Source organism: Asterias amurensis, chromosome 2, assembly GCF_032118995.1.
Source record: "Asterias amurensis chromosome 2, ASM3211899v1".
Classification (NCBI taxonomy): Eukaryota; Metazoa; Echinodermata; class Asteroidea; order Forcipulatida; family Asteriidae; genus Asterias; species Asterias amurensis.
Window position 1 is genome coordinate 27,258,686 of NC_092649.1, and position 27,958 is coordinate 27,286,643.

The following is a 27,958-nucleotide window of genomic DNA, read 5'->3' on the forward strand; positions in this document are numbered from 1 at the left end:
GATGGATTGATGGATTGATGGATGGATTGATGGATTGATTGATGGATGGATGGATTGATGGATGGATTGATGGATTGATGGATTGACTGATTGATTATTTTACAGAGGAGGAAGAGTGGTGAAAGTCAACGGAACCAATCTTCACATCATTCAGAAACCTCAACTTCTGATTACCGTCGATGAGGAAGAATTCAGAGGGGTAAGAAACTAAAATTATTCTAAATTGTGTTTTTCTCCCACTTCAATCAATTTAACTAAACCGAGCATTTAGTGCATTTACGTGGCGTTTGCTGTAACCCCCCCCCCATTTGTTCTTCGCAGTGTGTTTGGAGACTCGTGTACCTGTAGCTAGTACAAATAATTGAAGGATTCTGCTCTAGCAAAGCAAAGTTTGTGGGTTCTAATCCTACCCAAGTGCTTTGCATTTGAATTTTGTCACAGAACTTGGGAAAATTATTTGAATATACAGTGCTTAACTCTTTCATCGTTCATGTACCATTTATTTTATGAATATATGAACGGTTTACTAATTTTTGCAAAAAGGCAATCCCCTCAAACACAGGTCACAATAGCTCCCTCAAGAGTCTTCTTTACACTTCTGAGAACTGTGTGGTCCTGCAATCTTTCTTTTTCATTTTACTAATATTTTTTATGGGGGCCCCTTCTACTTTTCAAGATGTCATGAGCGTGTGGACAAGTTTCCTTTCCCAACTATGTTATGTGCGTATAGTGTGTAGATGTACTCACCACATGATATCTTATTGCAGCCTGGTAGCCTTTATCTATGGATGATGTTGAATGGTCAGGCAGTAGGAGGGTTAACTATTATTGTTTATTTTTGTATCTCTTGATCAGGATTGTACAGTGATGAGTGAAACCTCCATGAGTTGTATCACCCCAGCAGTGCAGCTCCCTAACAGTAGCCAGACTGATTCTCCTACCAGAAGGCGGGTTGCAAGAGCAGCAGAAGATGGAGTCAATGTAACCACCGGATTCATCATGGATGGAGTTGTAGGATTGAGAAACTGGTGCAGCGGTAAGACAGCGGGTTGCACGCCCATGGAGTACGTCCAGGATCCTGTCTACTATGGCTTTGATCACCCAAGTTACGAATACACTGATGGAGTTGGCATAAAGGATGGGAGCACGCTGCAAGTTCGTGTGAGTACCTTGATGAAGTAGCATAGGGGGTACAGATTCAAATCTTCAAGCCTCTCATAAAGCTGCATAGGGGGTACAGATTCAAATCTTCAAGCCTCTCATAAAGCTGCTTAAGCAGAACATGCTTAGCAGAAATGAGCAGGATACCAGTCACAAATTGTCACATGGTAGTTTGGCTGGTAACCTTATTCTGGTAAGCAAATTTGTTTGTGCTGAGCTATTTTTTTTTGCGCTTTCAATGAATTTAGGCCCTGGTAGGAATAGATTTCCAATACATCTTGGTGAGAACCAAACCCATAAACTAATTTCTTCATCTTTTTTTTCTGATGTGAATTTAAGGGTAATGGCATTAACTATGCCATAACGAGTGAAGAGATCACGGTGTACGTTGGGAACAAACAGTGCACCAGAATCAGCATAGGAGAAGCAAACTTGTTCTGTGATTTACCGGAAGATCAACCCCGGCCTGGCAATTATACTGGAGGGAACGCCGAGATGAATCTGCCAATTGTTATGGTCAGTAATTAGTCTTCTTTTGAGTGTCTTGAGGCTTAATTGTGAGGCACTAGGTGGCAGCAGACATCATGGTGGTTGTATACATGAGTTCTGAGCATGCTCACAAGAACCAGGTACTCTAGCTGCCATCATTATATGATGTGTGCCATACTGCCTTGATCATGCTGACATGTCAAAGTCTATTCCCAATAAACAACAAACTGACACTATACCTGTTGCAACCCTCTTTATGGAATGTTGTGGCTCGGCTGTTTATATGTATCAGACTGGAGTTCTGATGGCTAAGCCATTAGGGTGTGGGTTCAAGTCCAGGTCATGACGCTTGTGTCCTTTAGCAAGATACTTATAATTCACCAGCTAACAACACTTTATAAGATGATCAATGGTGTAATCAAAGGCGACCACAGCCACATTTTAGAATTAAAACCGCAGAGGGCAAGAAAGGGCAACGATAATCAGTTCAAAATACCCAGCATCTCATCTACCATCTATGAACAATCTTTTTTTCCAAGAAAATTATGGGATAATCTTCAACAATCCCTCATAGATTCCAAATCCCACCAAATCTTCAAAAGCAATTACATTCACAATCTACTAGGCCTAAACAACAACAACAAATCGAATTAGACGACGCTCTCCTGACCTCCTTGTTTTAGGAAGTTTTAGGAGGAAAATCTACCAAGTACCAAGTTAAAGGCAGTGGACACTATTGGTAATTACTCAAAATAATTGTTAGCTTAAAACCTTACTTTGTAGCGAGTAATGGAAAGAGGTTAATAGTAGTACACTTTGTGGGAAACGGCTCCCTCTGAAGTAATCAAGCATCTGAAAAAGCACAACTTTGGGTAACAAGGGTGTTTTTCTTTCATTATTATCTCGCAACTTGGATGACCGATTAAGCTAAAATTTTTACAGGTTTGTTATTTTATGCATATGTTGAGATACACCAAGTGAGATGACTGGTCTGTGACAATTACCAATAGTGTCCAGTGTCATTAAATAATCATGTTGACAGAAAAACCATCTATGCCCCTACCTTCACAAGCCTCATTATTTGAATATACACAAAAATTTGCACAGTCTGTTGTCTTTAGCTTTGCATATATTGTTAATAATGGAAGATATTTTCTGTTTACAATCAGGTCAAACATGGAACCATAGACTACACCATAGGTCCCTTCAGATACTCTACAATTCCCTGGATTATCATCGCAATATCTGTCATCTGTGCTGTTGTGATATTAGTTGCAGTGATTTTGGCTGCCGTGTTAGCCAGGAAGTCTGCGGGTGCCTCAAAGGAGGTGTACAAATGTCTGGAGGATATTGACAGGGTTCAGCGAGAGCTGGGAGAGGATATGAGGAGAGGTGAGTTGGGTTCAGTTAGGGGAACAGGCTTGGGATCAGGGCCTTATGTCATGTAAGCTTTCTAAGCAAAGAAAAATGATGCTTAACAGAAACTGGTAGAGCCAGAATTCCATAAAGTATGCGTTGTTACAACTGGTGCCCAACTGATTTTATGCCTAGCACAGAAATTTGCTCAGCAGTATTTTATGCTTTACAGCTTTATGAAATTGGGCCCCCGCTTTTAGTTGGGTAGGAGATAGGGCTGAGGTCAGGTGTTGATCCTGGGATCAGACATTTGGTCGGGATTGAAAGCAAGCTGGTTTTCAGGCATTGAATCAAGCCAGTGATTAAACTCGAGATTGGGCTTTTCATAAGTGTTGGGATCAGGAGAGTGTGGGCCAAGTTGGGGGTTAATGTAGGAGTCGGGCAAGGAAAACAGCCTTTGGATCTAAATTAGGATCTAGCTTGAGATGCAGCTTTTTAATGAGGTTTAGATAAGATTTTGGTCAAAATGCTTTTGATAACATAGGGATCAGGCAGGGGATCAGGATTGGAGACAAGGAAGGGATTCAATTTTAGATCAAGCTGTTCCTAAGGCTAGAAATCAGGCTCAGGACCAAGCTTGAGATGGGGTTGTTCATAGATCAGGGGCTGATTTCATCTCAAGACAAATGGTCAGTATTACCATAGTGATATGTATGGCAACATTACTTAGTGACTACGATCTTTATGCAGTTACGCTCAATCTTAGTTCTTTTTGAAATTGGCCCAAGGTGCTACGGCGCAATTATCAGCCACAGCCAGGAACAATTGGGCGAACCCCTTCTCTTGTTACACAACAATTGGACAAACGGCTTTACGTCCCATAAGAAACCTCAGAATGCCTGTTTTACTAAATTCCAAATAGCATGATGTTTACCATTTGAATTTTTTTGTGTGAGCAGCCTTTGCTGAACTTCAGACCGACATGACGGACTTGACAAGTGATCTGGAGGGCCTTGGAATGCCATTTGTCGGCCAGCGAGACTATGCCACCAACATGTTGTTTGTTGTCTTGGAAACAAAGCCAATGACCTCTGACCCAGTGGTAAGTTTAGGTAGTGACCTGAGATGAACTCTTAAAAAATGTTATGTATTTTTGTTTTATCTGTCTGGTAATGGTACCAAGAAATCTAACAAAAGTGCCTCGACCCAAAGGTGTGAGATACATATGAAGAGAAGATGATGTTGAAGAAATGTCGGATGAAGATGTGGGAGGAAAACCTCAACTGGGGTAAAACTGTGTGCGCTTTGGCTTGATGGGTACTTTACACCACGGAACAACGGAACCCACAACATTTGTCTTTATTTATCATGGACTCTGCAGAGAAATCTTTTGAAAAAGGAAATATTAGTACCGAGAAAACAGTTCTAATTACACATAGGTGTCTTGGAAAAACACAAATAATATTCTTCATCCCTAATGCAAGTTTAGAATCTTTACAAACACAAGGGAAATTATAACAAACCTCTGAAATAATTGCTGGACTACAGAGATGCCTTTCATTTGTTGATAACTACTTTTTTTTGCTTATTGATAGAATCCCGAGGAGCATGTTGAGAGAGCGATGAAGAAGTTTTCTGACCTCCTTGGAAATAAGACTTTCCTCCTGACAATCATTCAAGTCCTGGATGCAGAGAGAGAGTCCAAACTGCCAGTCAGGGAGAAGTAAGTTGAGTCCATAATACCTTGTAAACCCTTATAAGGTGCTAACAAGTTGGGTCTCAGAATTCATCACTGCAATAACCTATCTTGCTGAAAGTTTGCATATACTCGGCGCCTTGAGTACCTTGTTTGGTAGATACGTGCGCTATATAAGACTCACATATTATTATTGTAGGAAACAGAAGGAAAAAAAATAACAAGTCTCTTACCTCACGTTAAAACATGGTAACAAGTTTTTTTTCTCTGAAACACTCCAAGCCAAAATTCTGAATAACGCGAGGTAGAACAAACCCGCGCGACTAAGGACTCGTGACGTCATCGGCCGAAAATAGCTCCCTTAATTGGCCAAAGCTGGAGAACTGGGCACAAACCCTATGGGGAAATTACGCCGATGACGTCAGTGTGTCATTGCAAATCTTTATCATAGATAAGCAGTTTTTGACTCTTGCTGAAAAAGCCTCATGGAGAAGTGCATTTTTTACTTGAATTATTTATTACTAAATGCAAATTTTAAGTTTAAAATTGTTATAAACATGCTCCTTTATGGCAGAAACATCACGCCTACTATCTCCTGTATTATCTTTCCACTGCAAACCATGAGTGGACATACCAGGTTTGTGGTATACTAAGATACGCTGTGAGAACGCACTCTCCTTGGGAAACTGTAGAGGGCTCACTGTATTGGGGAAACGTCTGTATTCATGACAGTCTTACTTCATTTTGAATAATAAGAATCATCTTCAATGTTCCTTTTCATGTTTTTTGTGGTCATTTTCTTTCAGGGCAGCAATTGCTTCTCTACTCACCGTTGTCATGATGGCTGAGAATAAACTGGGATACCTCACCGAGTGAGTATTGTGAAATGAATTATCTCATTGCAAGCTTTGGATTTCATCTTTGAGAGCGACGAACCGTTCTCCGTTTTATAAGGGTACTTTACATTTGGAAATCTAAAAGTATAGGAAGCTTGTGAAGGGGGCACCCGAGTGTACAGTACTCAGCACACACTTTGTGCGTCTGAAACCAAATAGTGTTTGTTTTAATGTTGGTTTAGGTGTTGTTGTATTTCCTTTATTTTTTTAATTTTTGATCACTACATCATGTTTGTGGCACCCTGTAAGTTACATGCAAGGTGTAATTCCATTTTTAAATTTTATTTTTTAATTTTAATTTTAGGAATAACCAATAAACAAAGCTATTTAATGAGGGTGAGAAAAAAAATTAAAATAAATTATAATAATGTTGTTTTTAATTGGGGTTTTGATCCACAGCATACTGTTCAGTTTGATGACCCAAATGGTTCAAGACAGTTTGGATAACAATCGACCAAGGACGCTTTTCAGACGGTAAGATTCTATTGGTTTTTATAGACCCTTCTCTTGCAATGTGGCAGAAGTGCAATCTTAACTGCGAAAAACTATGACCATTTATTACTGCCATTGAAAGAAATTACGGCCAGAAATAAATATTTGGAAATAAAAGGAAAGGTCACTATCTGTTGTTCCTTTTAAAGATTGCAAGCTCAGCACCTGCTCAATTATTAAAATGGAAAACATTCATGTTGTTATGTATCGAGGGCTAAAATCATTGTGCTTTTTAACCGTAAGAACATTTTGTGCTTAAGATAGCTGAGAAAGTTTAATTTTTATTTTATTGTTTTGTCAGAACGGAGTCCATTGTGGAGAAATTACTGTCCAACTGGATTGCTTTGTGTCTTTATGATTCTGTGAAGGTAAGACAAATCCTCACTTTTTGACCCTAGCAGAGTCTTTTTCAAACGCTAACTGGTAATGCGCCACACACGCACAAGTAAATAGGTGAACAGTAGCTTTCAATAGAATGTAAAATGAGTGTCTGGGAACTAAAATGCAGTGAGTAGTGGACTCTAGGGGAATAACTTAAAAGATCTGGGGTCGATTTCACAGAGAGTTAGGACTAGTCCTAACTTAGGACTAGTCCTAAGAGATATCAAAAACGTACGGCTAGTCCTTAGTTAGGACTTGTATAAGACTAGTCCTAACTCTTTGTGAAATCCACCCCTGTCTAACAATGCATAAGATTTTCCATGGGGGAGCCTCGCACTACAGGCATTTTCACCCAACTTTAAAAACCTGTTGCTGCTCCGTCTGACAAGACCAGGCCTGAGATCTACCCGCAATGCGCTTTATGTTCACCCAAAGTCATTTGCCAGTTATGGGGAGAGGGCCTTTTCCAACATAGCACCAAGATTTAGGAATTCATTTCCTGAAGACTTCATCACAAAAATGCACAACATCACACTCTTTCAGCAGACACATAGAACACACTTTTTCAGGCTTGCTTTGCCGACCATTTCGATAATGCATTATCTTAATTTGTTTTAGACCGGTTCCTTTGAATGTTTTACTTGAAAGTGCCTTACAAATGCTGTATTATTATTTTGATTCCATATCCCAGGATTACACAGGCTACCCATTGTTCGTTCTGTACCGTGCCATCAAGTGTCATTGTGAGAATGGACCTATGGATGTGATCTCAGGCCAGGCTAAGTTCACTCTCAGTGATGAAAGGCTTCTGACTGAAGATATTGAGTTCCGTGAGATGGTAAGAGTATATATTGCTCGATATGTATCAGTCTTTCCACTGTCTGAACCGTTGATAATAATATAATAATAAAAACCCCTTTGTATATAGCGCTTTTCACACCCCTGGTGTCTCAAAGCGCTTCCAACATTATTACCAAAGGTCATTGGGCCTTAATTCATTCCTTAAACCATCTCAGCTCCATAGGGAGTATACAGCCTGTGCAACATTATTATGCGGTACTCAGCTAAATCGATCACAAGAACCATCTCTGCCCTCACAGGTACCCATTTACCCCTGGGCGGAAAGAAGCAATATAGTTAAGTGCTTGCTCAGGGACACAAGTGTCACGACTTGGATTTGAACCCACACTCTGCTGAACAGAAGCACCAGAGCTTGAGTTCGGTGCTCTTATCCACTCGGCCACGACACCCTGCCATTTAATATCATCATCGACAAACATGTGTTGTTTGTTCTTCTGTTAAAGTGACACGTTGTGGCCAAGCGATCTATAACACCAGACTCTAGGTTTGATTTTTCTGATTGGCAGAGTGTGGGTTCAAAACATGGTTGTAACACTTTTTTGTCCAAAACCGGGGCTCAACTTCATAGAGCTTCTTATTGACATTAACAGATCTTAGTGGCTCGTATTTTACCTAAAAATGATTGTTACTATTTTAATAAAGTCATGCAGCTACTTGCCCTTAAATGATATTGACTTTTCTTTTGTTGATGAACAAACCGCCTTGGTTGGCATGATAAACAAACCGCCTTGGTTGGCATGATAAACAAACCGCCTTGGTTGGCATGGACAGTGCAAAAGAAAGGTCTATATATGTTAAAACATTTTATATATTGGATTGAAATGGCATACTCCCCATTTCTACAGACTTTGACTGTCATTGTGAATGATGCCCATGGGGAGACTAAAGAAGTCAAGGTGCTAGATATAGACTCCATCTCCCAAGTCAAGGAGAAGATCTTAGATGCCATCTTTCGCAACAAACCCTACTCCACCAGACCCAGTGCCAAAGAGGTTGATCTTGGTGAGAACTTTTATTTGTAAAGATATTTACATGTTGCTACCACAAGCCTCTCCTGATTTTGAGTTGTTGCACCACTAGGGCACAGTTTCATCGAGCTGCTGAAGCAGACAATATTCCTTAACAAGTTCTGCTAAGCAAAAATTGGCATTTTGGCTGGTAACCATATTCTAATGTGCTCCGCTACTTTTTGTGCTTAAGCAGCTCTGTGAAAGGTGGCTCTTGTCAGAGCCAACACAACTCATATAAGATATTTACATGGTGCTACCATAAACCTCTCTAGATTGCGAGTTGTTTCACACCAGCTCTTGTCAGAGCCAACACAACTCTTAGAGAAATTGTCATAGTCTTCAAAACAGTGAATTTTAATTGATGAGTAAACTTGTTGTTTGTTTTCTTTTCAGAATGGCGAAGTGGAAAAGCTGGACACATAATTCTACAGGATGTTGACCCCAATAGCCCAAACCTTGAAGGTTGGAAAAGAGTTGGTACACTTAAGTACTTTCATGTAAGTCCCACTCTTGTAAGGATGACAATAAATAACCACTTTGCATCAGGTGTCCTAAATTTTCCATTCCTCCGTGCTGTCTTACTTTGTTGAGCTTTTGGAGTTTCATTGTTGTCATAATGAACCCTGGTTTGACAGCGGACAGTCAACAAAGGTTCTGATAAAAGAAGCAAAGGGATTTGTTGTTCTTGTTGTGAGAAAATATAATAATAAATAATAATAAAATTTAGTTTTTATTTAGCACTTTATACACCATGTCTCAAAGCACTTCCAACATGTATTACCCTGATCACTTGGCCATTTAATTCCTTAAATGAAGGCTGGGGAGTATACAGCCTGTGCCGCCAAATTTGAGCGCACTAAGCTAAACTAACCACAAGAACCATCTCTGCCCTCACAGGCACCTATATATCCCTGGGTGGAGAGAAACAATTATAGTAAAGTGTCTTGCTCAGAAACACAAGTGTCATGACCTGGATTCGAACCCACACTCTGCTGAACAGAAGCACCAGAGCTTGAGTTCGGTGCTCTTATCCGCTCGGCTACAACACCCACATATGAGTATTATTGTGTTCATCGCTTGCCAAACCTAGCAGGGTCGATAACTAGCCATAGTTTGCTGGACTCTTATAGAATACTTGCACTTACCTCCCGTTGGGTCAAATACAATGATCAACAATGTTGGTAAAGCTGTCTCCTGTTTGAATTGGGACAGTGTAGCGTATCATGATAGTTTCATGCCTGTTCACTCTACCGTTGGAATTTCCAGCTTAATATACACAACAACCATATGACTGACTCCAACCAGTAGAAAGCACTCCAAAGTTGTTTCAGGTGTCAATAAACATGGGCTGTGGTTTAGAAAAATTTGACTATCAAGCTTTGGCTTTTAGCCTTTGATCATATTATGCCAAAAAATAGCCCCCATTACTTATGTCTAAATCCTAGATTTCTTGTGCCAATTTTTTTATGAGCAATGACCGCCTATGCAGGGGGTCTACAATGAAGTGTAGGTGACTTGAATGATGAAGCATCTACTGCTACATGAGCAAAGGTACAATAATGTTTTCTGTCGTCTGTACAGGTCCCGAACAAGTCCAAGATGGCATTGGTTTCTGCACAGGCAATGTCTTCACAGGCGAGCAACTTCTACTCCCAAGATAGTGCTTATGGTAAGATCAACAGATAAGGATTTAGTTGAAGTGAGGGTGCTGCGCACGGGCTTAATGTAAATGACCTGTAGTCGATTTCAAGAAACGCTAGGATCAGGCTTATCCTATCTCGTGTTAGAACAAGTTACCCGTCCTAACTTAGGATGAGTTGAATTCGTCCTAACTTCTTTGAATCCGTAACTGAACACGTCCTAAGTACTAAGATTAATCCTATGTTAGGAAGAGGTTGGTGAAATCATCGGCTGTCACATGAACATTTCCCAGCGGACCATTGAATTGTGGTTATTAAAGAGAACAGAAGATAATCCTCTCTGGTATAGACGATGTGACCTATGTTTACATTCAAACCGCTCTCTAATGACAAAACACCATATACGTCATGTTTCGCCGGGCACTGAGTTGCGTAGTCATAGTAAGATTGCATACACTTTCTAGCTGGCTGCCTAAATACAAAGGTCTTGCCTGGCAGTATGCACGGGAATCATGTTATGGTTTTCGTGTGACGTCGAAGGTCACATCGTCTATACTAGACTATTCTGTCCCCAAACAAAACTCGCATCATGATGTCTCAGTAGTTGTCTTGTGCCCTGACTTCACGTCTTTTATTTGACTCCACAGCCAATGTTGGTTTTACAGGTGGGCGCTCCAATCGCTTCACAGTGGTAGAGGCTGACCCAGAGGACACTGCCAGGCTATGGCATCTGGTAAGCACACTTTGTAGCAATACAGGAAAGGTTTGGGGAAGCCTTTCATGTCATGGGATAGAGAATTAAAGATGTTAAGTGTTCTTCATGCTTTCTAAGGCCATGGTCCAATTTCATAGAGCTGCTTAAGCATAACTGGGTACTAGTTACCAGAATAAGGTCACCAGCTTCAATACAATTTTTCAAATACATAATTACAAAATGTAACCCGCCAACTTAGTGTGTTCAGCAAAACAGTTAAGCAATATCTTGTGCTTAGCAGGTTTATGAAATTGGGCTCTCATCCAATTTGGCAGCTATGGCTATATTCTGGGCGCTTTGTGAAAAAAAGATAACACCATTTATGTTATATTTCTCAACTGTTTATAATGGTGTGGCTATGACTGGAGAAACACCCTCATGCATTTGAGTACTTAATGCTTCTTGTTTGGCATTTGTTCCAGACAAAGGTTGAAGACGGCTATCAAGATGACACCTCACATAGAACCGTCAAGCAGCTGAAGAGGATGTCCATGATGCCTTCCCGTCCTAAGAAACGATTCCGTGAGATCTTCATCCCTAGACTCATCAGCACCAAGGTAAAATATCAACAATAGAAAAGAGAACATTTTAGTATGCCATGGAATCTGAGCACAAAATTCTGCTGCCAGGATTCTCACAGGAACCCAAAATATTTGAGCATATAGCCCCAATGGCTTCCGGTAAATTATAGAATCATGTATAAATATATTAGTTCATAAATGTTTAAAAGGTCTAGCCCCTGACTATCTCAGTGAATTGCTGCATACTACTAGTTCTTGTTCACGCAGAAACACACGTTTGTCATGGGGTAAAACCAGACTACAGCACTGTAACACAAGATTATGCACATTTGGGGATAGAGCTTTTTCCACCATTGCCCCAAAATTGTGGAACCAGCTTGAATTTGTGCCTGAGGGAAACAGAAAATATTGGTGTTTAAAGTTCCGAGCTAAAAACTTATTTCTCTTTTAGAACTTTTGGTGTATGTGTTTTACAACTTTATTGTGGTCACAGTTGGTCTGTTGTTACATTTGCATTTTAAATGTTTGCATAATTCTATTGTTTATTGTACATTTCCATTGTATATTGTTTATTTCTATAAATGCTTGTTGTTTTTGTCTTGAAATTTGTTGCTGATTTGAAACTTATGTTTATACCTTGTTGTTTTTCAGTTTATCTATTTATCTATTTTGTTTTGAAATGTTTCTCTGTATTAAGCGCCATGGGGCATTGCTTTAGATGGACTTGGGGCTATATCAATCTTAACTATTGTTTACTATTATGAAGGGCCTTGGTTCGAATCCCACTCGTCTTTTTTCTTTGTTCAAACGTGAGCATTCTAAAATTACGCACATCTTTGTCAAATGTGTTCAGCGGCACCCTAGAGCATGCCTTCATGATTAGGTTGCTTTATAACTAGTATTAATTAGGTAGTATATTGTTGGGATTGTTAACTTTCATGAAAAACATCAAGATCTAATGTTCAAAAAGTTGTAACCTTAGTAAGCGAGTCACATATGTTGATACTTTATTAAACCTTAGCATTGTGGCTGCGTGTTCTATTATCAAACTCAAGTTCTGATGCATGTGTCATTGGAATGTTGTAGACTTTCTGATACAACCATGTGTATTATCTCTTTTGTATGAGTTTTGGCTCTGAAAATAGTAGGTGTTGTCACGATGCTCGAACCTGAGCAGAGTATACCGTTTGAAACGCCGGACCACACCGGCTCTTTTCAGAGCCATATTTTCTCAAAATAGATATTGCACATGGTTATACCGGCATGTATACTACTTACAGTTATTTTTATTTTTCACACCATGCAAAGCTTCAAACACCATTTGTTGGAATGTTGGTTGATACAGATCAGCCAAAAACTATAATTATTATACTGTGGTCATTGTATTGTTAGTACCGTTGGAAAATCCCTGAACCGTTTATTTCTTCATTTGCCATTCCAGGGTACCATCCAGCAGTACATTGATCACATGTTTCAGTCCATCCTCAACGCAGACCACGCTCCTCGTGCTGTCAAGTATCTCTTTGACTTCTTTGATAGTCAGTCAGTCAGACATGATATTGAAGACTCTGGGGCAGTCAAAGTCTGGAAGGGAAACAGGTGAGGTTTATACACTCTCACAAGCTGACTCACACACGATGACTCACACACGCTGACTCACACACTCTGATTCAAACTCTCTGACTAAAACTTTCTGACTAAAACTCGCTGACTCAAACTCGCTGACTCACACACGCTGAGTCAAACTCGCTGACTCAAACTCGCTGACTTAAATTCACTGAAAGACCTTTTCTGGCCAACTGACTGATTTGCAGTAGCTGACTCCCACTCACTGACAAACACACACTGAATCACTCAGCAACAAAAAAGCCCGTTCTTTACTGGAGCTGCTTCATGTTTGGTATGGTGTATTGCCAATAAATAACTTACTCTTTGATTTGTAGGCTAACAAACTCCCCTTTACAATAATCAATTTTTCAGTTTGCCGCTGCGTTTCTGGTCCGGTGCAATCCGTCGTCCAGATTTCATCTTTGATATAAGACCTTCTCGCCCTGTGGAGGCCAGTATGGAAGTCATTGCTCAGGCGTTCTATGACGCTCATGAATCCAGCGATCAGAAACTTGGCAAGGTAAGGATTCTGTGTAGTCTGGGTAGGGAGGTGATTAGTATTTTAGTCATTGCTTAAAGACATTGGACACCTTTCTTGGTAATTGTCAAAGACCAGTCTCCTCACTTGGTGTATCTCAAAATGTGCACAAAATAACAAACCTGTGAAAATTTGAACTCGATTGGTTGTCAAAGATGCAAGACAACAATGAAAGAAAAAACACCCTTGTCACAGGAAGTTGTGTGCTTTCAGCTGCTTGATTTCGGGACCTCCAAATCTAACTCCCGAGGTCTCAAAATCAAATTCAAATAGTTTAGTGGAAATTTACTTCTTTCTCAAAAACTACGTTACTTCAGAGGGAGCCGTTTCTCACAATGTTTTATACTATCAACAGCTCCCCGATACTCGTTACAAAGAGGTTTTATGGTAACAATTATTTTGAGTAGTTACCAATAGTGTCCAGTGCCTTCAAATGCAATCTATGATGTTCATGGGATGATCCATGGGGGTTTGTAAAGTACTGAGTATACAGTGCTAACACACATCGGTGTATGGGTAAAAACAAAAATTAATATTCTTTATCCCTGATGCAAACTTAATATCTCTTACATGTGGGTTTGGGTAAGGGAAGATTAATATGGGAGTCACTGCTCAGACATTTTGTGCTGTAATTTTCAGACACTCATGATGAATAGCGACAGTAAAGGTTGTGTGATCAATCTGGGTTGAGATGGGGGTGTTTGGTGAGGAGTTGTATCCCTATGACTTTCTGTTATGTTTAGCCTTTGTCAGGGTTTCTGTGAAACTCATGAATTCAGCATTTTGATGTAGGCTTGTGGGAGACCCCAGTAAGAGGGTTCTTTAGCCCTTTTGAAGTTGGCAGTCGAGACCTTTGTGCACTACATTCTACGGCACTTTAGTTAAGGGAGGTAAATTGTGAATTTCAGAAGATGGTGAGTGTAATTTTTCTTTTGGCTGTTTTGTTTTCTTCCATCAGAACTCGGACTTGAGCAAGCTCTTGTTTAAGAAAGACCTTGACGACATTGATCGTCTGGTCCAGTCTTACTACGAAGATATCTATAACATGCCAAGAGTGTCCTTTGATGAACTCAACAAGGAACTGATTGCAACTTGCCAGGTAAGAAGCCATATTTTGTTACTGTACTATAATTTGATCGTCTCATTCAAGCAGGTCGGTTTTTACTATTTTGGGCAGGCATGCAACTCTTCCGCGGAATTCTGCGTTTTTTGTTGTGTTTTTTTAGCGTAAAAATTTTAAAAAGCAGGGGGAAAAAAAAAAATTTACGTATTTTTTTTTTTGTTAGCCTAATATTTGCCTGGCATTAACAGTGTACAGCTACAATCATGTGCCTCGCTCCGCACTTGCCTTGTGCCTTTGAAAATTGTCCTCTTTTTTTTTCGACGGGCAGTTGCATGCCTGTTTGGGGGTGAAGATTTTGATTCGTCATTTTGATGAGGCAATGCACGGCGTGGTATCAATGTATATTCGGCTTGTGGTAACCGTCTACTAACTATGCTGGTCAGTTTGTTTTTCCTTGATGAGAACTTGTCCTGCTTGCAGGCCGGGAATATTACGGGGAGCCCATGGCCTCCTGGCCCTTGTCTTGGCCTTGGTGCCCTTTCAAAAGCTTCCCATAGACTTTCCAATGGAAGTGCCCTTCTCAAAATAAAAATGGACTTGCCCTCTCAAAGATGAAATTCCTGGCCTGCAGAATTGGGAAGACCACTTGTTCTAAAAGGAATTAAATTGTCCATTATTTTGACTTGACTTCTTGAGCCATTGTCCGGGGACTGAAGAGTGTGAGACATGCTGGCCTATTTAGTAGACAGCTAAAAGCCTAGTGTAGACATGTTGCCACTGCAAACCAAATGTACATTACAACCTGTTTTTCTGCATCTCTGCAACCAACTTGGTTTGAGAGCAACTGATTGTTTGATATTACTCAAAAATAAAAAATATTAAGTCTACACTTGGATATGTTCAGGTGGCATAAATAATTAAAAAGCAATATTTTGTACTTAATTCAGCTCTTAGAACTGAATACACTAGAAATCCCTGTAAATATATCAAATGCTTGTCATCTTAAAGAAGTGTGTGCTTTATAAATTGGTGTTTGATCCAACTGATATTTTCTATCCATCCACAGAATTTCACTGGTTTGTTCAGCAAACTCAGCACTCTACTCCAGCTGTGGGACTACATCAGAAATTTCAATGAAAAGGTAAGCTTTGTTTTAACAATGATGTATTTTAGTAGAAGGGGGGGCCTCTCATGAGCACAAAATAAGGTTGCATACTGGCCCATCAAGTATGTTCGGGGTACTGCAGCTTTACAAATCCATTGTTTCATGATTGTTGTACTTCTAAGATGGCAGCCTGGGTTCTTTTTCACAAAGCACCAAGATTCATTGTTAAAGATGAGTTGCCTGTATCACCATCATGTATCACTTTATTGAAAACTGTTGTTTTCTTGACTGTGCTTTTACATGTGTGTATCTGATGTATGCCTTTACCTATTTATCGGTAATGTCTATTTTCTTAACAATGCTTTTACATGTGTATTTGATATATTCCTTTTTTCCTAACTATGCTTTTTTACATGTGTATTTGATATACATGTATGCTTTTACCTGTGTATTGATATTTTCTATTTTCTCAACTATGATTTTACATGTGTGTATTTGATGTATGCTTTTACATATGTATTGATCATTTATATTTTCTCAACTATGCTTTAATTTGTGTTTATTTGATGTATGCTTTTACCTGGTATTGATCATTTCTATTTTCTCAACTATGCTTTAATTTGTGTGTATTTGATATATGCTTTTACCTGTGTATTGATCATTTTTATTTTCTCAACTATGCTTTTTATATGTCTGTATTTTACCTGTGTATTGATAATTTCTATTTTTTCAACTAATGCTTAAATGTGTGTGTATTCTGATCTGAATTTGAATGGTGTCGGCCGTTTGGTTGATTTTTTATTCAAATGAATAATACATTAATAATGATATTATAATAGTGTGACATCAAACTTTTCTTACCGAGGTTATGATTTGATACAGTTGAGATCAATCTTAATTTTTGTGAAATCAGCCTCAGTAACACTTATTACTTGACTACAAATGTTTTGTTGTTGTTGCGTTGTCATAGTGTGGATTTTTGTTATGGATCTGAGGCAGTTTTAAGTCGAAACACCAAGTCGTATTCTATGGTGTGTCTTGGCTGACTGCTGCAGCAAATTTCACAGAGCTGCTTGAGCATAAAAAAGTACATGTTGCTAAGCACAAACTAATTGTGCTTACCTGTATATGACTATATGACTGGTATCCTGCTCAATATTTTGCTAAGCAGTAATTTGTTAAACAAAATGTCCTGCTTAAGCAACTCCACATAATTAAACCTGTTTTCTTCCAACTCCTTATATCAACTCCTTAATTTAGTTTAAAAATCATTTAATCTTTGTTGATTACTTTTTTTGTATGCCCCATTATTGTAGTGAGTTGCCCTTCATTACTTAATATAAATACATGCTCAGTAATTCATAATCTTAATTGACAATTCAATTTCAATAGAAATAGGTTACCTTGTTAGGCCTAGATGATGCTATTATTATTATTAAAATAATATTTTATGAAAGCTTTACTATTTTTATTATTATTAATATTAATATCTTTATTTACATCGGTGCATATGGGTAAAACACAAATTAATATGGTCCTTATTATTCTTCAGATTGTAGATGCTCTTGAAGAGGGTCAGGATGCTCAAGTGGACCATCTTGCTTTTAAGATGGTAGAGATTGAACAGATTCTGGCCAATGAAGACAGCAGTGATGAACATGATGTCTAGATTCTCGTCAAGACAAGCGCCTCAAACCATCAAAGAGTGCAGGTTTGGATACTATGTAACGCACTCAAATAATAAGCCATTTGCGTGTACAATGACGTGCTTGATCAAAAGTTACCACTTAAATTTAAATTCATTAGACTATCAAGACAGTTGCTATGTCACATGATTAGGGGCAAGCTTTTGCGTAGTATTGTAAGAAACGATGAACAGAAATGATTCTGAATGTATGTGTATGGTACCAGGGTTTGGCCATCTGGAGGTTGATATACAAACGCTTGCCCCTAATCATGTGACATAGCATTAACTCTCTTTAGTCTGAGGAATTCGAATTGTACATTGTGTATAAGCAAGTCATTGTACCAGACTTTATCTAAATCTGTCTTGCAAATGGCTTACTAAACATGGAATCAAAAATTTTGGGCGGGTGTGAGGTTGTAGGGATTCATTAATCTTGTGTGTATTGTTAATCACATAAAACGTAATCACTGTCTGTTACTATTACGTGAGTTCTAGCAATCCTGTATAATGCCTTTAACAAACACAATGGATATCTTTTATTTGATCATCACCCTTTCTCATTGCAGAGAAATGCAGACCACGCCAAAATTAAGAAAGAAATTAAGACAAGAAAACCACTTGGGTGCACATGACGACCCTTGCCGTGAAAGAAGAATATTATTAATTGTGGGAAATGACTGTCAAATACTGCAAATGAAATCTAGATTTTAGTAAGGTGCTTAGGACACTTAAGAATATTTCTCTTGAAACTAGAAAGATCTTAGGCATTGGACACTATTGGTAATTACTCAACATAATTGTTAGCATAAAACTTATTTGGTAACAGGCAATGGAGAGCTGTTGATAGTATAAAACAGTGAGAAACGGCTCCCTCTGAAGTAACGTAGTTTTTGAGCAAGAAGTAATTTCTCAGTAAAATATTTTAATTGAATTTAGAGACTTCATGTGTGAGGTCTCGAAATAAAGCATCTGAAAGCACAGGTCGTGCGACAAGAATGGTTTTTCCTCTGTTGACGACCAATTGAGTTCAAATATTCACAGGTTTATTTTATGAATATGTTGAGATACACCAAGTGAGAAGACTGGTCTTTGACAATTACCCAAAGGTGTCCAGTGTCTTTAAACAGGCAAAGATCAAATGGGCAGAGGTGTGGGAGAATCATGCTTTGTTTTTATAGCAACAACTATTTTGTTTCAGTACTTCTAAACAGGGTAATGATAACTCTGTTAAGCAATCATGTAAATTTGTTAAACCTATTATAAAAATCAGTACTACTCAGAAAACTGTCTAGCAGGATTTTTTATGCATTTTTTTTTCTTAAATGTTTTGTGTAGTGAAGAAATTTAATTTATGGTCAGACAGCCTAAATGGTAGAGTGCCTACGTATTAATCTGCGGGTCACAGGTTCGAAACTTGCTCTTGTTATTTTTCTTTGTTGAAACCCCAAAAATATTTCTAATTATTCATCCAGATGGTTCTGTGTGTAATCATTCAGGGTGTAGACTTGTAAACCAAAATTGACGCATGCCGATTTAAAAACATATATAATTAAGAACAATACTTAATCATTACATGAAGGATACATAGATATTTTGTTTGACTTTTAAGCATGTTTTAATTGCACATTTACGCAGACATACTTGCCTTGACTGTATATTTTTGCCAACATTTTAATTCTTATGATCTGTTGATTTTGACATGAATGGAGGGATTTCCCGTAATATGTTGGGGGGTTTTCTTCTTTTTTGAATTTTTTAGATGTCTATTTCACTGATATTTATGCAAGATATAATTCTTATGACAATTATTTTTATACCTTTTGTACACCTTAAAATTATCATTGTTTTATTTAATCATAGAAAACTTCAGAAAATGCGTTAACATATAGACCAAGTGCTCCTTGTTCACATTTACAATGCCTTTTACTGCAATCTGCTTGTTGATATGCATTTGTTTTGCATAAATTTGGATCAGGAGTGACGCCAATGTCAGATAATTCAAAGGTAATCTGACGACATCACTCATCATGACATTATCCTAAACATGATGCAAGCACATACTTGTTTGGTGACAACTTTGATAAAAAAAACTTTAAAAACCCAAAACTGTCCGGTTGAAAAAATTGTGTTTTAATCAAATGAATGCTGTATAAGAATATACGACCAGCCTCCCAGCACATTCCCAAGATTTAATAAATCTGATGAAACAAAACAATGAAAAGTATTGTTGCTTGTGTTGTTGTAAGTCATTGGGGTGAAACTGTTTTCCATGCGTATGAGCGCAGCGAAGGAGCACAAAGTTAAAGGAACACGTTGGCTTGGATCGGTCGAGTTGGTCTTTGAAAAGCGTTTGTAACCGTTTTTTATAAAATGCATATGGGTAGAAAGATGTTGTAAAAGTAGAATACAATGATCCACACAAACATGCCTCGAAATTGCGTGGTTTTCCTTTTACCTTGTCGACTAACACGTCGGCCATTTATGGGGGTCAAAATTTTGACTCCCATAAATGGCCGACTATGTTAGTTCGCACACTAGATGGAAAACCACGCAATTTCGAGGCAAACTTGTGTGGATCATGGTATTCTACTTTTAAAACATCTTTCCAACCATATGCATTTTATAAAAAACGGTTACAAACGCTTTTGTTTTGACCAACTCGTCTGATCCAAGGCAACGTGTTCCTGTAATGTATTGGTTTAGTGGTGATAGCCTTGGGTACATGATCTATAATTGATGAAGGTTTATCAGTGCAAGGTTTAATTAACTATATTGATATTGGTATTGAATTATTTCAATTGAGATTTTGATAATATTGAGCATGCATATTTAATTAAAAGTGTATTTTTTGTTATGGCTGCTTCCATGATCATGGTACTGAAATCTGTGAGAAAGACGAGTGTTTGTCACTAAAATACATCACTGCAGCAAGTGGCACAATCTTGAGCTGGGATAAACCTTAAATTTGTCAATCGATTCATTCAGTTAAACACAAAATAAAAAGTGGTCAGCCTTGCAGTTTTTACCAACAATTAGAAGGGTTTAGTCTTGTATTTTTTACACCGAATCATGACGGGTAAATCTTTCAACTTTTGCCTAAATAAATCTTACAGTTCTTACTTGAAATCATAATGAGTAAGCATTGCAGTTTTCCCATCAAAATTCAGTGTTATTTTCTCTTTTTTTTTTTTAAGGATATGTTTTTATACTTTTTCTATAAACTTAAAGAAATGAATTTATATTTGTTTGAGTACTCAGTTTTCAAGGCTTGATGAATCAATAAAAATGCCTGTGATTGGAACAAACTAAGATCTCTGGCCTCCCAAGACTTGTTTGTTACTTTCCTTGTTCAAACACCACCAGGGTGGAGAATCTACTGTGAAATTATTCAGGGGTGGCGCTTGCAGAAATATGAGAGTAAAACGTCTCTGTGTTGAAAACTTAGAAATATTTTGTATAATTGCATAAAACAAAATAACGCTCATCAGAACTAGGTTACCAGTTAGATAAGCTATGTACCATCTGTGTCTCGTAACCTGCTAATTTTTGCTTAGGAAATTTGTTTGAAGCAGTAATTTCTGCCTTGACAGCTATATGAAATGGGGCCCAAGTTGTTGCATTTGCCCTATGCGATATTATTTTTCCCCCAGCTCAGTTGCGGCAGAACAACTGAGGGCAAAGTTACACTCCCATAGGTTATGAATAGTAATCGTGTTATGAATAATAAAAGCTGCTTAATGCATGTATGTTGGCATAGGGGCCTACCTCTTGTTTTTCGTATCCCATGTACAATACAGTACTTGTACAAAATGTACATAATAGGTACAAAGGGACGGATGTAATGTATAAGTCATAAAACTTCATACCAATACAACCCACTGTATAAATACCATGGAAGAAGGAATTGTCCCTCTATGGTACATATGTGGCTGCTTTCCAATGGAATATGTTTTTTTAAGAATAAACCAATGAATAAATTAATAAAATGAAAATTATAAATCCTGTGTGAAATTATAGGAATTGGAGCAAGCTTGCAATGTGGTATTCCCTAGAACCTAAAAATAAAATGATGTTGACACTTGGTATTTACTCAAAATAATTATCAATAGCATAAAACCTTATATGGAAACAAGTAATTTTCCTCGAAATTTGATTTTGAGACCTCAGAATTAGATTTTTGAGGTCTCAAAATCAAGCATCTGAAAGCAAAGAACTTTGTGTGACAAGGTTTTTTTTCTGTCATCTCGCAACTTCGACAAATTGAGCTCAAATTTCCACAGGTTTGTTATTTTGTGCATAAGTTGAGTTAAACTCAGTGATCAGACTGGTCTTTGACAATTACCAATATTGTCTTCTGCCTTTAAATCAGTGGTACAGCATAAAAATAAAGTTAATTCAAATCAATTGGGTCAATTTAACAACGTTTATTTTCAAAAGTAGCACTTGATGGTAGGCTAATAAGAATTCAGAACAATTATCACTACCAAAACAATACAGAAACAAATGCTGAACAATCTACACATTTGTCTACCTGTATTGACAACTCATCAGAGTATCTACTTGGGATTTCTGCATATTACATTATTGTAACATGAGACTAGGGTCAATTATTGTAACTTGAGACTAGGGTCAATTTTTAGAAGAGCTGCTTAAAATCAAACAAAAAGTCTAACCGCAACCAACTGTAAACATGCCAAAATACCATGTCACTTATTTCTGCTTGGCAGCAAAAAACAAAACAATATTTTCTGCCTTAAAGGCAGTGGACACTATTGGTAATTACTCAAAATAATTTTTAGCATAAAACCTTTCTTGGTGACGTGTAATGGGGAGAGGTTGATGTTATAAAACATTGTGAGAAACGGCTCCCTCTGAAGTGCCATAGTTTTTGAGAAAGAAGTAATTTTCCACGAATTTGATTTCAAGACCTCAAGTTTAGAACTTGAGGTCTCGAAATCAACATCTAAACGAACACAACTTCGTGTGACAAGGGTGTTTTTTGTTTCATTATTATCTGGAACGATTGAGCTCAAATTTTCTCAGGGTTCTTATTTTATGCATATGTTGAGATACACTAACTGTGAAGGCCTAGTCTTTGACAATTACCAATAGTGTCCACTGCCTTTAAAGCAAACTGGGCCCTAATATGGACAAGTCTTTGACCCAATGATAAAGATGTGACTGCTTTCAATCTCAGTCAATCGCAGACTTTACTTGACTTGATGACTTGATGTGATGTTTAAAAACTTATAATGTGGTGTTTTATTGATAACATTGTATCTTCAGCCGAGTCGGTCTTGCAATATTGATATAAAGACCATCTAATCTGTGTCAAGGCATGGTCAAAAACAACAATTCACTACCAGCACACCTGGCACACTATGCTCTGAGCTGACACTTGTATTTTGTCAACATTCAACTTCATTTAACATATTAATTTTGTGAGCACTGTATACTCAGTATTTTTTCTGAGTCTTGTGAAAAAATATAACACGGGCATATTACTCGGGTGGGATTCGAACCCACGACCCTTAATGTTCTTTATCCCCGATGCAAATTAAAACATTGATTATATACTTCATTAAACATGCTCAATACGCCTCTCTTAATATTTATGCATGAGGTACGTCACAATGCGAACTCAAAACAAGGCGATGGGCACAGCCACTGCAAGTGATGGGGGAAGTGCGCCCATAGCCTCATTTTGGGTAAGAATTATGATGTCATGCATAAGTATTAAGAGAGGCGTTTAGTTTATGAACTAGAGACGACAAACTGACCGATTTTCAGAAATCCTTTTAGAATTGACTTGGCAATTGCCCTACTGATAAGGGACTTGACTTGAGACTTAATTTAAAACTGTATTGCTAAAATACTATTCTTTCTTCTTACATCATGAAGCAACCCTGCATTGGCGACAGTCTTGCTCATAGCATGCAAACACTAATCTTCCCCCCGAGTAACATGCCTGTGATATTTTTTTTCACAGGACTCGCGAAAGTACTGAGTATACAGTGCTATACACACATCGGTGTATGGGTAAAAACCAAAATTAATATTCTTTATCCCCGATGCAAATTTAACATCTATTATATCGTTGTGGTACCCGCTGCCAAAACATAGGCTTCGAACTGCCTCTAGCTGCCGGGCAACCTCGGTAGTCTAGTGGGTAAAACACTGCTCTAGAATTGCAAGGGTCGTGGGTTCGTATCCCATCCGAGTAACATGCCTGTGATATATTTTTTTTTTTCACAGGACTCGGGAAAGTACTGAGTATACAGTGCTAACACACATCGGTGTATGGGTAAAAACCACAATTAATATTTTTTATCCCCGATGCAAATTTAACATCTCTTAAACACTCATCTTGATCCTTGATCCTGTTGCATAATTCCTTCTACAATAACTAAGTACCCCACCACTGACCATGTTGAGCTCCACAGTTGACCAGTTGTTCATTACACATTGGAATGGTTACCGGTATTGTTAATATTATTATTCTGAATGTTGAAGCCACTATTACTTTGGTCTTATTGAGAAACATTAATCGAGAGGGAAATAATAACTGTTAATTTTTGGCACAATCTTGTGTAAAATGTTAATTGCATAACATAATTTTGTTTTTTTGTTAAAATAAAAGTGAAACATGCACACAAAAAAGAAAAGAATATGGATCAACTCAATTTCAATCCATTTGACATTATATACAGTTTAGATTATGCATAAATGGAAATTTATCAGATCACTAGAGAGCGGCACAACTGTTCTCCATAAAGTAAAGTAATTGTTTTGAACGAAAGCAAAATAACTTGGGGTATAAACAGGGTTATTGTTCAGAAAATTAGCAAATGGTGAAGGTGGAAATTTGCCCCACCTTTTCAATTGTTTCCCCTCCAAGATTTTGTTTCCCTCATTATCTCAAACTTCCCCTACCTGTCTCATAAGTATATTTTTAGTAAAAAGGCCATCATAATATTAACTGAGATAAGTTTGACCCCAAACATTTTGTGTGGATACCCAGCTGACTGTAAGAAACTTTTCAACAAACATGTATCTGCTCTGCCCCCCCCCCCCCCAATGAGAATGTGAAGTCTTTTGTCACCACTGCAGATTGGGTTGATTGGCCTTAAACTCAAGGTATAAAGGATTGGAAGGCCTACAGTAGTACTTAACGTAGGACATCTAATTACTGAACATAAACAAAATAAAAAAATCTGTGAAATAGTGGGCTCAATTTGTTACTAAGGTGAGCCAGGAAACATTTGAAGCTGTTACAACAAAAATTGAAATGTCTTGTCTGCAAATGCCAAATTCTTGATTTTGGCATCATTTCAGACACACATTTTGTGAGAGACAGACTGGTACAATTAAGCATGACCTTCATAATCTCTCATGTTTTTTAGACTGCCTAGAGAGAGAAAAAATACTGTACTTTGGCTATTTCTTGGACATGTTTGTTACACATGACAAAGTGTTTGGCTATCATCATGTTGGGTTTTTGCATGGACCTCCTTGGATACCAATGATGCAGGAGCAGACACCAGCCTCCATGTCCACATGGTATGTCACTCATGCTTTTTTCTGGGATGGAATGTTCAAACTAATTTGTTGTCATTGAGTCGGCCTATACTGCTGGCTGGGTGATAGATCCCAGTCACTGATGGGTAAATAGCGGGATGATATGGCTCGATCTGTTCTGTTGTTTGCCACGTCTAACAGTTTCTGTTCTAGTCGTGTAGACAGAAAGTCCATGTTGAATGCTTTGATTCCCATGAATATCTTGTCTGTAAGTATTCTCATTGCAGCCTCACAGTAGTTGTTGGTGTTGTTTCCTCAGAGAGGCAGATCTTTCCGGAAGCTAGGCCCACAACTTTCGCCTCTCGTGGAGGTGCTGCACATTGTTTGCTGAAGGACTTGTATTTATTCACTACTGTGTCCCTCAAAAGTTCTGCATATAAATGACTTTTCTGTAATATCAGCATACAGCATGTATTTCCACAAGTCTAAGGAGGTGTGGTGCGGCTTCTTTGGAAATTCGATGTTTGGAGTCCCAAAGAAACCCTGCAGTATGTGAGAAATGAAGATGGGGTCCTGAAAATGCATTCACTAATGCCTTTTTATTCGGCTTTGGAATCATCATCAGTCATGAAGACTTTTGGTCCTTTTCCTAGTGAGGCCGTTAAGGAGATTAAACTATTCAGTGACAACTTCTTCAGTCTCTGTGAGGTAGTTACCAGCACTGCAAGAGGGACTCCACCAACTGGGGTGGGTGTGTCAACATAAGAAAAACCCTGCAACCACGGCGTTCTACTCCGCCAGATAATCTATAACTACAAGTTCACCACTCTGCTGTATTTCATGATGTACCCTTTTCATCAGGGGTGTACAAAGGGCTGCTATGTTCTCTCCAACTTGAGTCATACTGGCAATTTGATTCTTTGAGTTGTAGCTCGCAATCTCCCTTTTAAGATCCTGCAGCGTAGACTGGCCATCTGGAGCAACATAATGCTTTCTGAAAGTCTTGTAGTAAAGCCTGTATAGTGATAATAAAAAAACACAAACATTATCTTTAACAATTTATGAAATAAATAAAGAGATGGCATTTGTTTTAAAGATTTTTTCCCCTAAAACTAAGAAAATGTGAAGAAAGAGTCATGAGTGTTGTGAGTGATAATGAATGGCCTCTTAAAGGATTTGGGTACTTTTTCAAAATGTCCACATATTTGCATTAAACTTTTTTTTAATAGGGTTTTAAGATAATGATAGTGGAAAGCTTCCTTTTAAATATTACTAGCTGGAGGTTGTGTAGTTTTTGAGAAATGAGTAAAACAAGTCACAAAACAATTTTCATCTCAGGAATACAAAAATTATTTTAGCATGTAAAATCCCATTAAGCAGTTATGACATAATACCAACACCCTAGCAGAACTGATTAATACGTTTAAGCTTTCTACTATAGCACTATCATGATCTTCAAACTGTGCAAGTTAAATCTATGAACATTGTGTTTTGTGTTAGGAAAAAGTACATAGACCCTTTAAAATGGACCAGGGAGGAGACAAATTTACTATCCTCAACACACATTGAGATTTAGGATGAGTGCTTCACACTTCCAATAGTTTAGGAAAACAAGTAAACAAGTAATCTTTAGTTTGCTTCTTTAGAGATACTTGATGGGATTCTTGGCTTTTGCAGAGTACAGCAAAACCTCCACATCCTTACTTGAAACAAATGTCTTATGAACAAAGCATAGAAAATAAAGCTGCATAGTTTTTCACTTCAATTTTGTACTTAAAGGCAGTATACACTATTGGTAATTAGTCAATATAATTATTAGCATAACACCTTACTTGGTAACAAGTAATGGGGAGAGGTTGATAGTATATATAAGTATAAAATGGTGTGAGAATTGGCTCCCTCTGAGAAATGACGTAGTTTTCGAGAAAGAAGTAATTGTCCACAAATTTGATTTCAAGACCTCAGATTTAGAATTGTAGGTCTCGAAATCAAGCATATGAAAGCACAAAACTTCGTGTGGCAAGGGTGTTTTTTCTTTCATAGTTACCTTGCAACTTCGACAACCAATTGATGTAAAATTTTCACAGGTTTGTTATTAATTATGCATATGTTGAGATACACCAAGTGAGAAGACTTGTCTTTGAAAATCGTAGTGTCCAGTGTCTTGATCATGTTAAAATCTCACCTGAAACTCCATTTAAGAGCGATGAGTGATGTGGATGGTGAGTGTCCAGATTGAAATAGTCTAAGAAGCTTCTTGGTTACTGAGGCTGCGACATCCCTGTGTTGCAATGCATCAGCACAGTGCACTAGGTGGTTGTGATTGAACTCAAGCTGTACTTCCATTGACAAGTAGTCTTGGTGCAAGACGTTTCTCGTTTCCCTTTCAAGCGCACCGCAGCCAATTCACCAATAGCGCCCGCACCGACTCACCTGACTTAGTCCACTCACCGCCCCGGAGAAACGTCTTGGTCCGTTTGCATAACTCTAACATGCAAACGGAAATTAAATGAGTGAAAAGGCGTACACATTTTCAGCGTGTACACACACACATATAAATACAAGGAAATGGCTTTTCAAAATGCTATGTTATTGACTTTGACAGCATAAGACATAACTATTGTGGCGGAGACTGGAGCTGGCATAAAGTTTAAACTAAATAAGGTTTTCCCCATCAATGCAAATCCTATATTTTAACTTACAATACAATTATTACTAACCTGTACTTATTCATCAAAATCATTACGTAAAAAAAAAAAAAAAAATCAAAGAAACAATTGTCATTGCACCAACCACCTTCAATCACGAATCTATAGACGATGTGACCTGTGCCATCACATGTTTACAAAAGAGCCACAGAGCCTGGACTTCCTGCAGGCACGATTTGTACACAGCCTAATGGAAGAAATCATAAAAGCTTATATTTTATGGAGACTGCACATCTAATTCCTATCAACTTTTGATATGATGAAAGGGTGCACATCTAAAAACTTGTCCAGGTTTTACTTTCATAATTCTTGGATTTATGTGTGATTGTGACACAAAATGTCAACTTTCCCATAGGACCTGTGTAGTATCTTGCCTGCCAGAATACTCAAAGAATGCACAAGGTCACACTTATTGTAAACAAAGTTCACATGGTCTATAAAGATGTGTTTGAAAACCAAACTACACATTCTCTG

The 27,958-nt window shown here is 38.0% G+C and overlaps 1 protein-coding gene and 1 pseudogene across 2 annotated transcripts in view; one reads left to right on the plus strand and one right to left on the minus strand.

Annotated features, from left to right (window-relative positions):
- Positions 1-19,633, plus strand: part of LOC139954489 (plexin-B-like) — a 39,747-nt gene extending 20,114 nt beyond the window's left edge. For both annotated transcript variants that reach the window (XM_071954305.1, XM_071954306.1), the window contains exons 12-32: positions 106-199; positions 856-1,161; positions 1,501-1,677; positions 2,820-3,042; positions 3,966-4,108; positions 4,602-4,729; positions 5,509-5,574; positions 5,998-6,072; positions 6,392-6,458; positions 7,163-7,309; positions 8,178-8,334; positions 8,736-8,839; positions 9,924-10,011; positions 10,630-10,715; positions 11,159-11,293; positions 12,699-12,856; positions 13,238-13,385; positions 14,362-14,502; positions 15,533-15,607; positions 17,124-17,282; positions 17,825-19,633. In XM_071954305.1, the coding sequence (XP_071810406.1) occupies positions 106-199; positions 856-1,161; positions 1,501-1,677; positions 2,820-3,042; positions 3,966-4,108; positions 4,602-4,729; positions 5,509-5,574; positions 5,998-6,072; positions 6,392-6,458; positions 7,163-7,309; positions 8,178-8,334; positions 8,736-8,839; positions 9,924-10,011; positions 10,630-10,715; positions 11,159-11,293; positions 12,699-12,856; positions 13,238-13,385; positions 14,362-14,502; positions 15,533-15,607; positions 17,124-17,240 (2,635 nt within the window). In that variant the 3' untranslated portion in view covers positions 17,241-17,282; positions 17,825-19,633. The remainder of the gene's footprint in view (positions 1-105; positions 200-855; positions 1,162-1,500; positions 1,678-2,819; positions 3,043-3,965; positions 4,109-4,601; positions 4,730-5,508; positions 5,575-5,997; positions 6,073-6,391; positions 6,459-7,162; positions 7,310-8,177; positions 8,335-8,735; positions 8,840-9,923; positions 10,012-10,629; positions 10,716-11,158; positions 11,294-12,698; positions 12,857-13,237; positions 13,386-14,361; positions 14,503-15,532; positions 15,608-17,123; positions 17,283-17,824) is intronic.
- A 180-nt stretch (positions 19,634-19,813) lies between these two features.
- LOC139954490 (uncharacterized) lies at positions 19,814-27,099 on the minus strand (annotated as a pseudogene).
- Between the last annotated feature and the right edge of the window lie 859 nt (positions 27,100-27,958).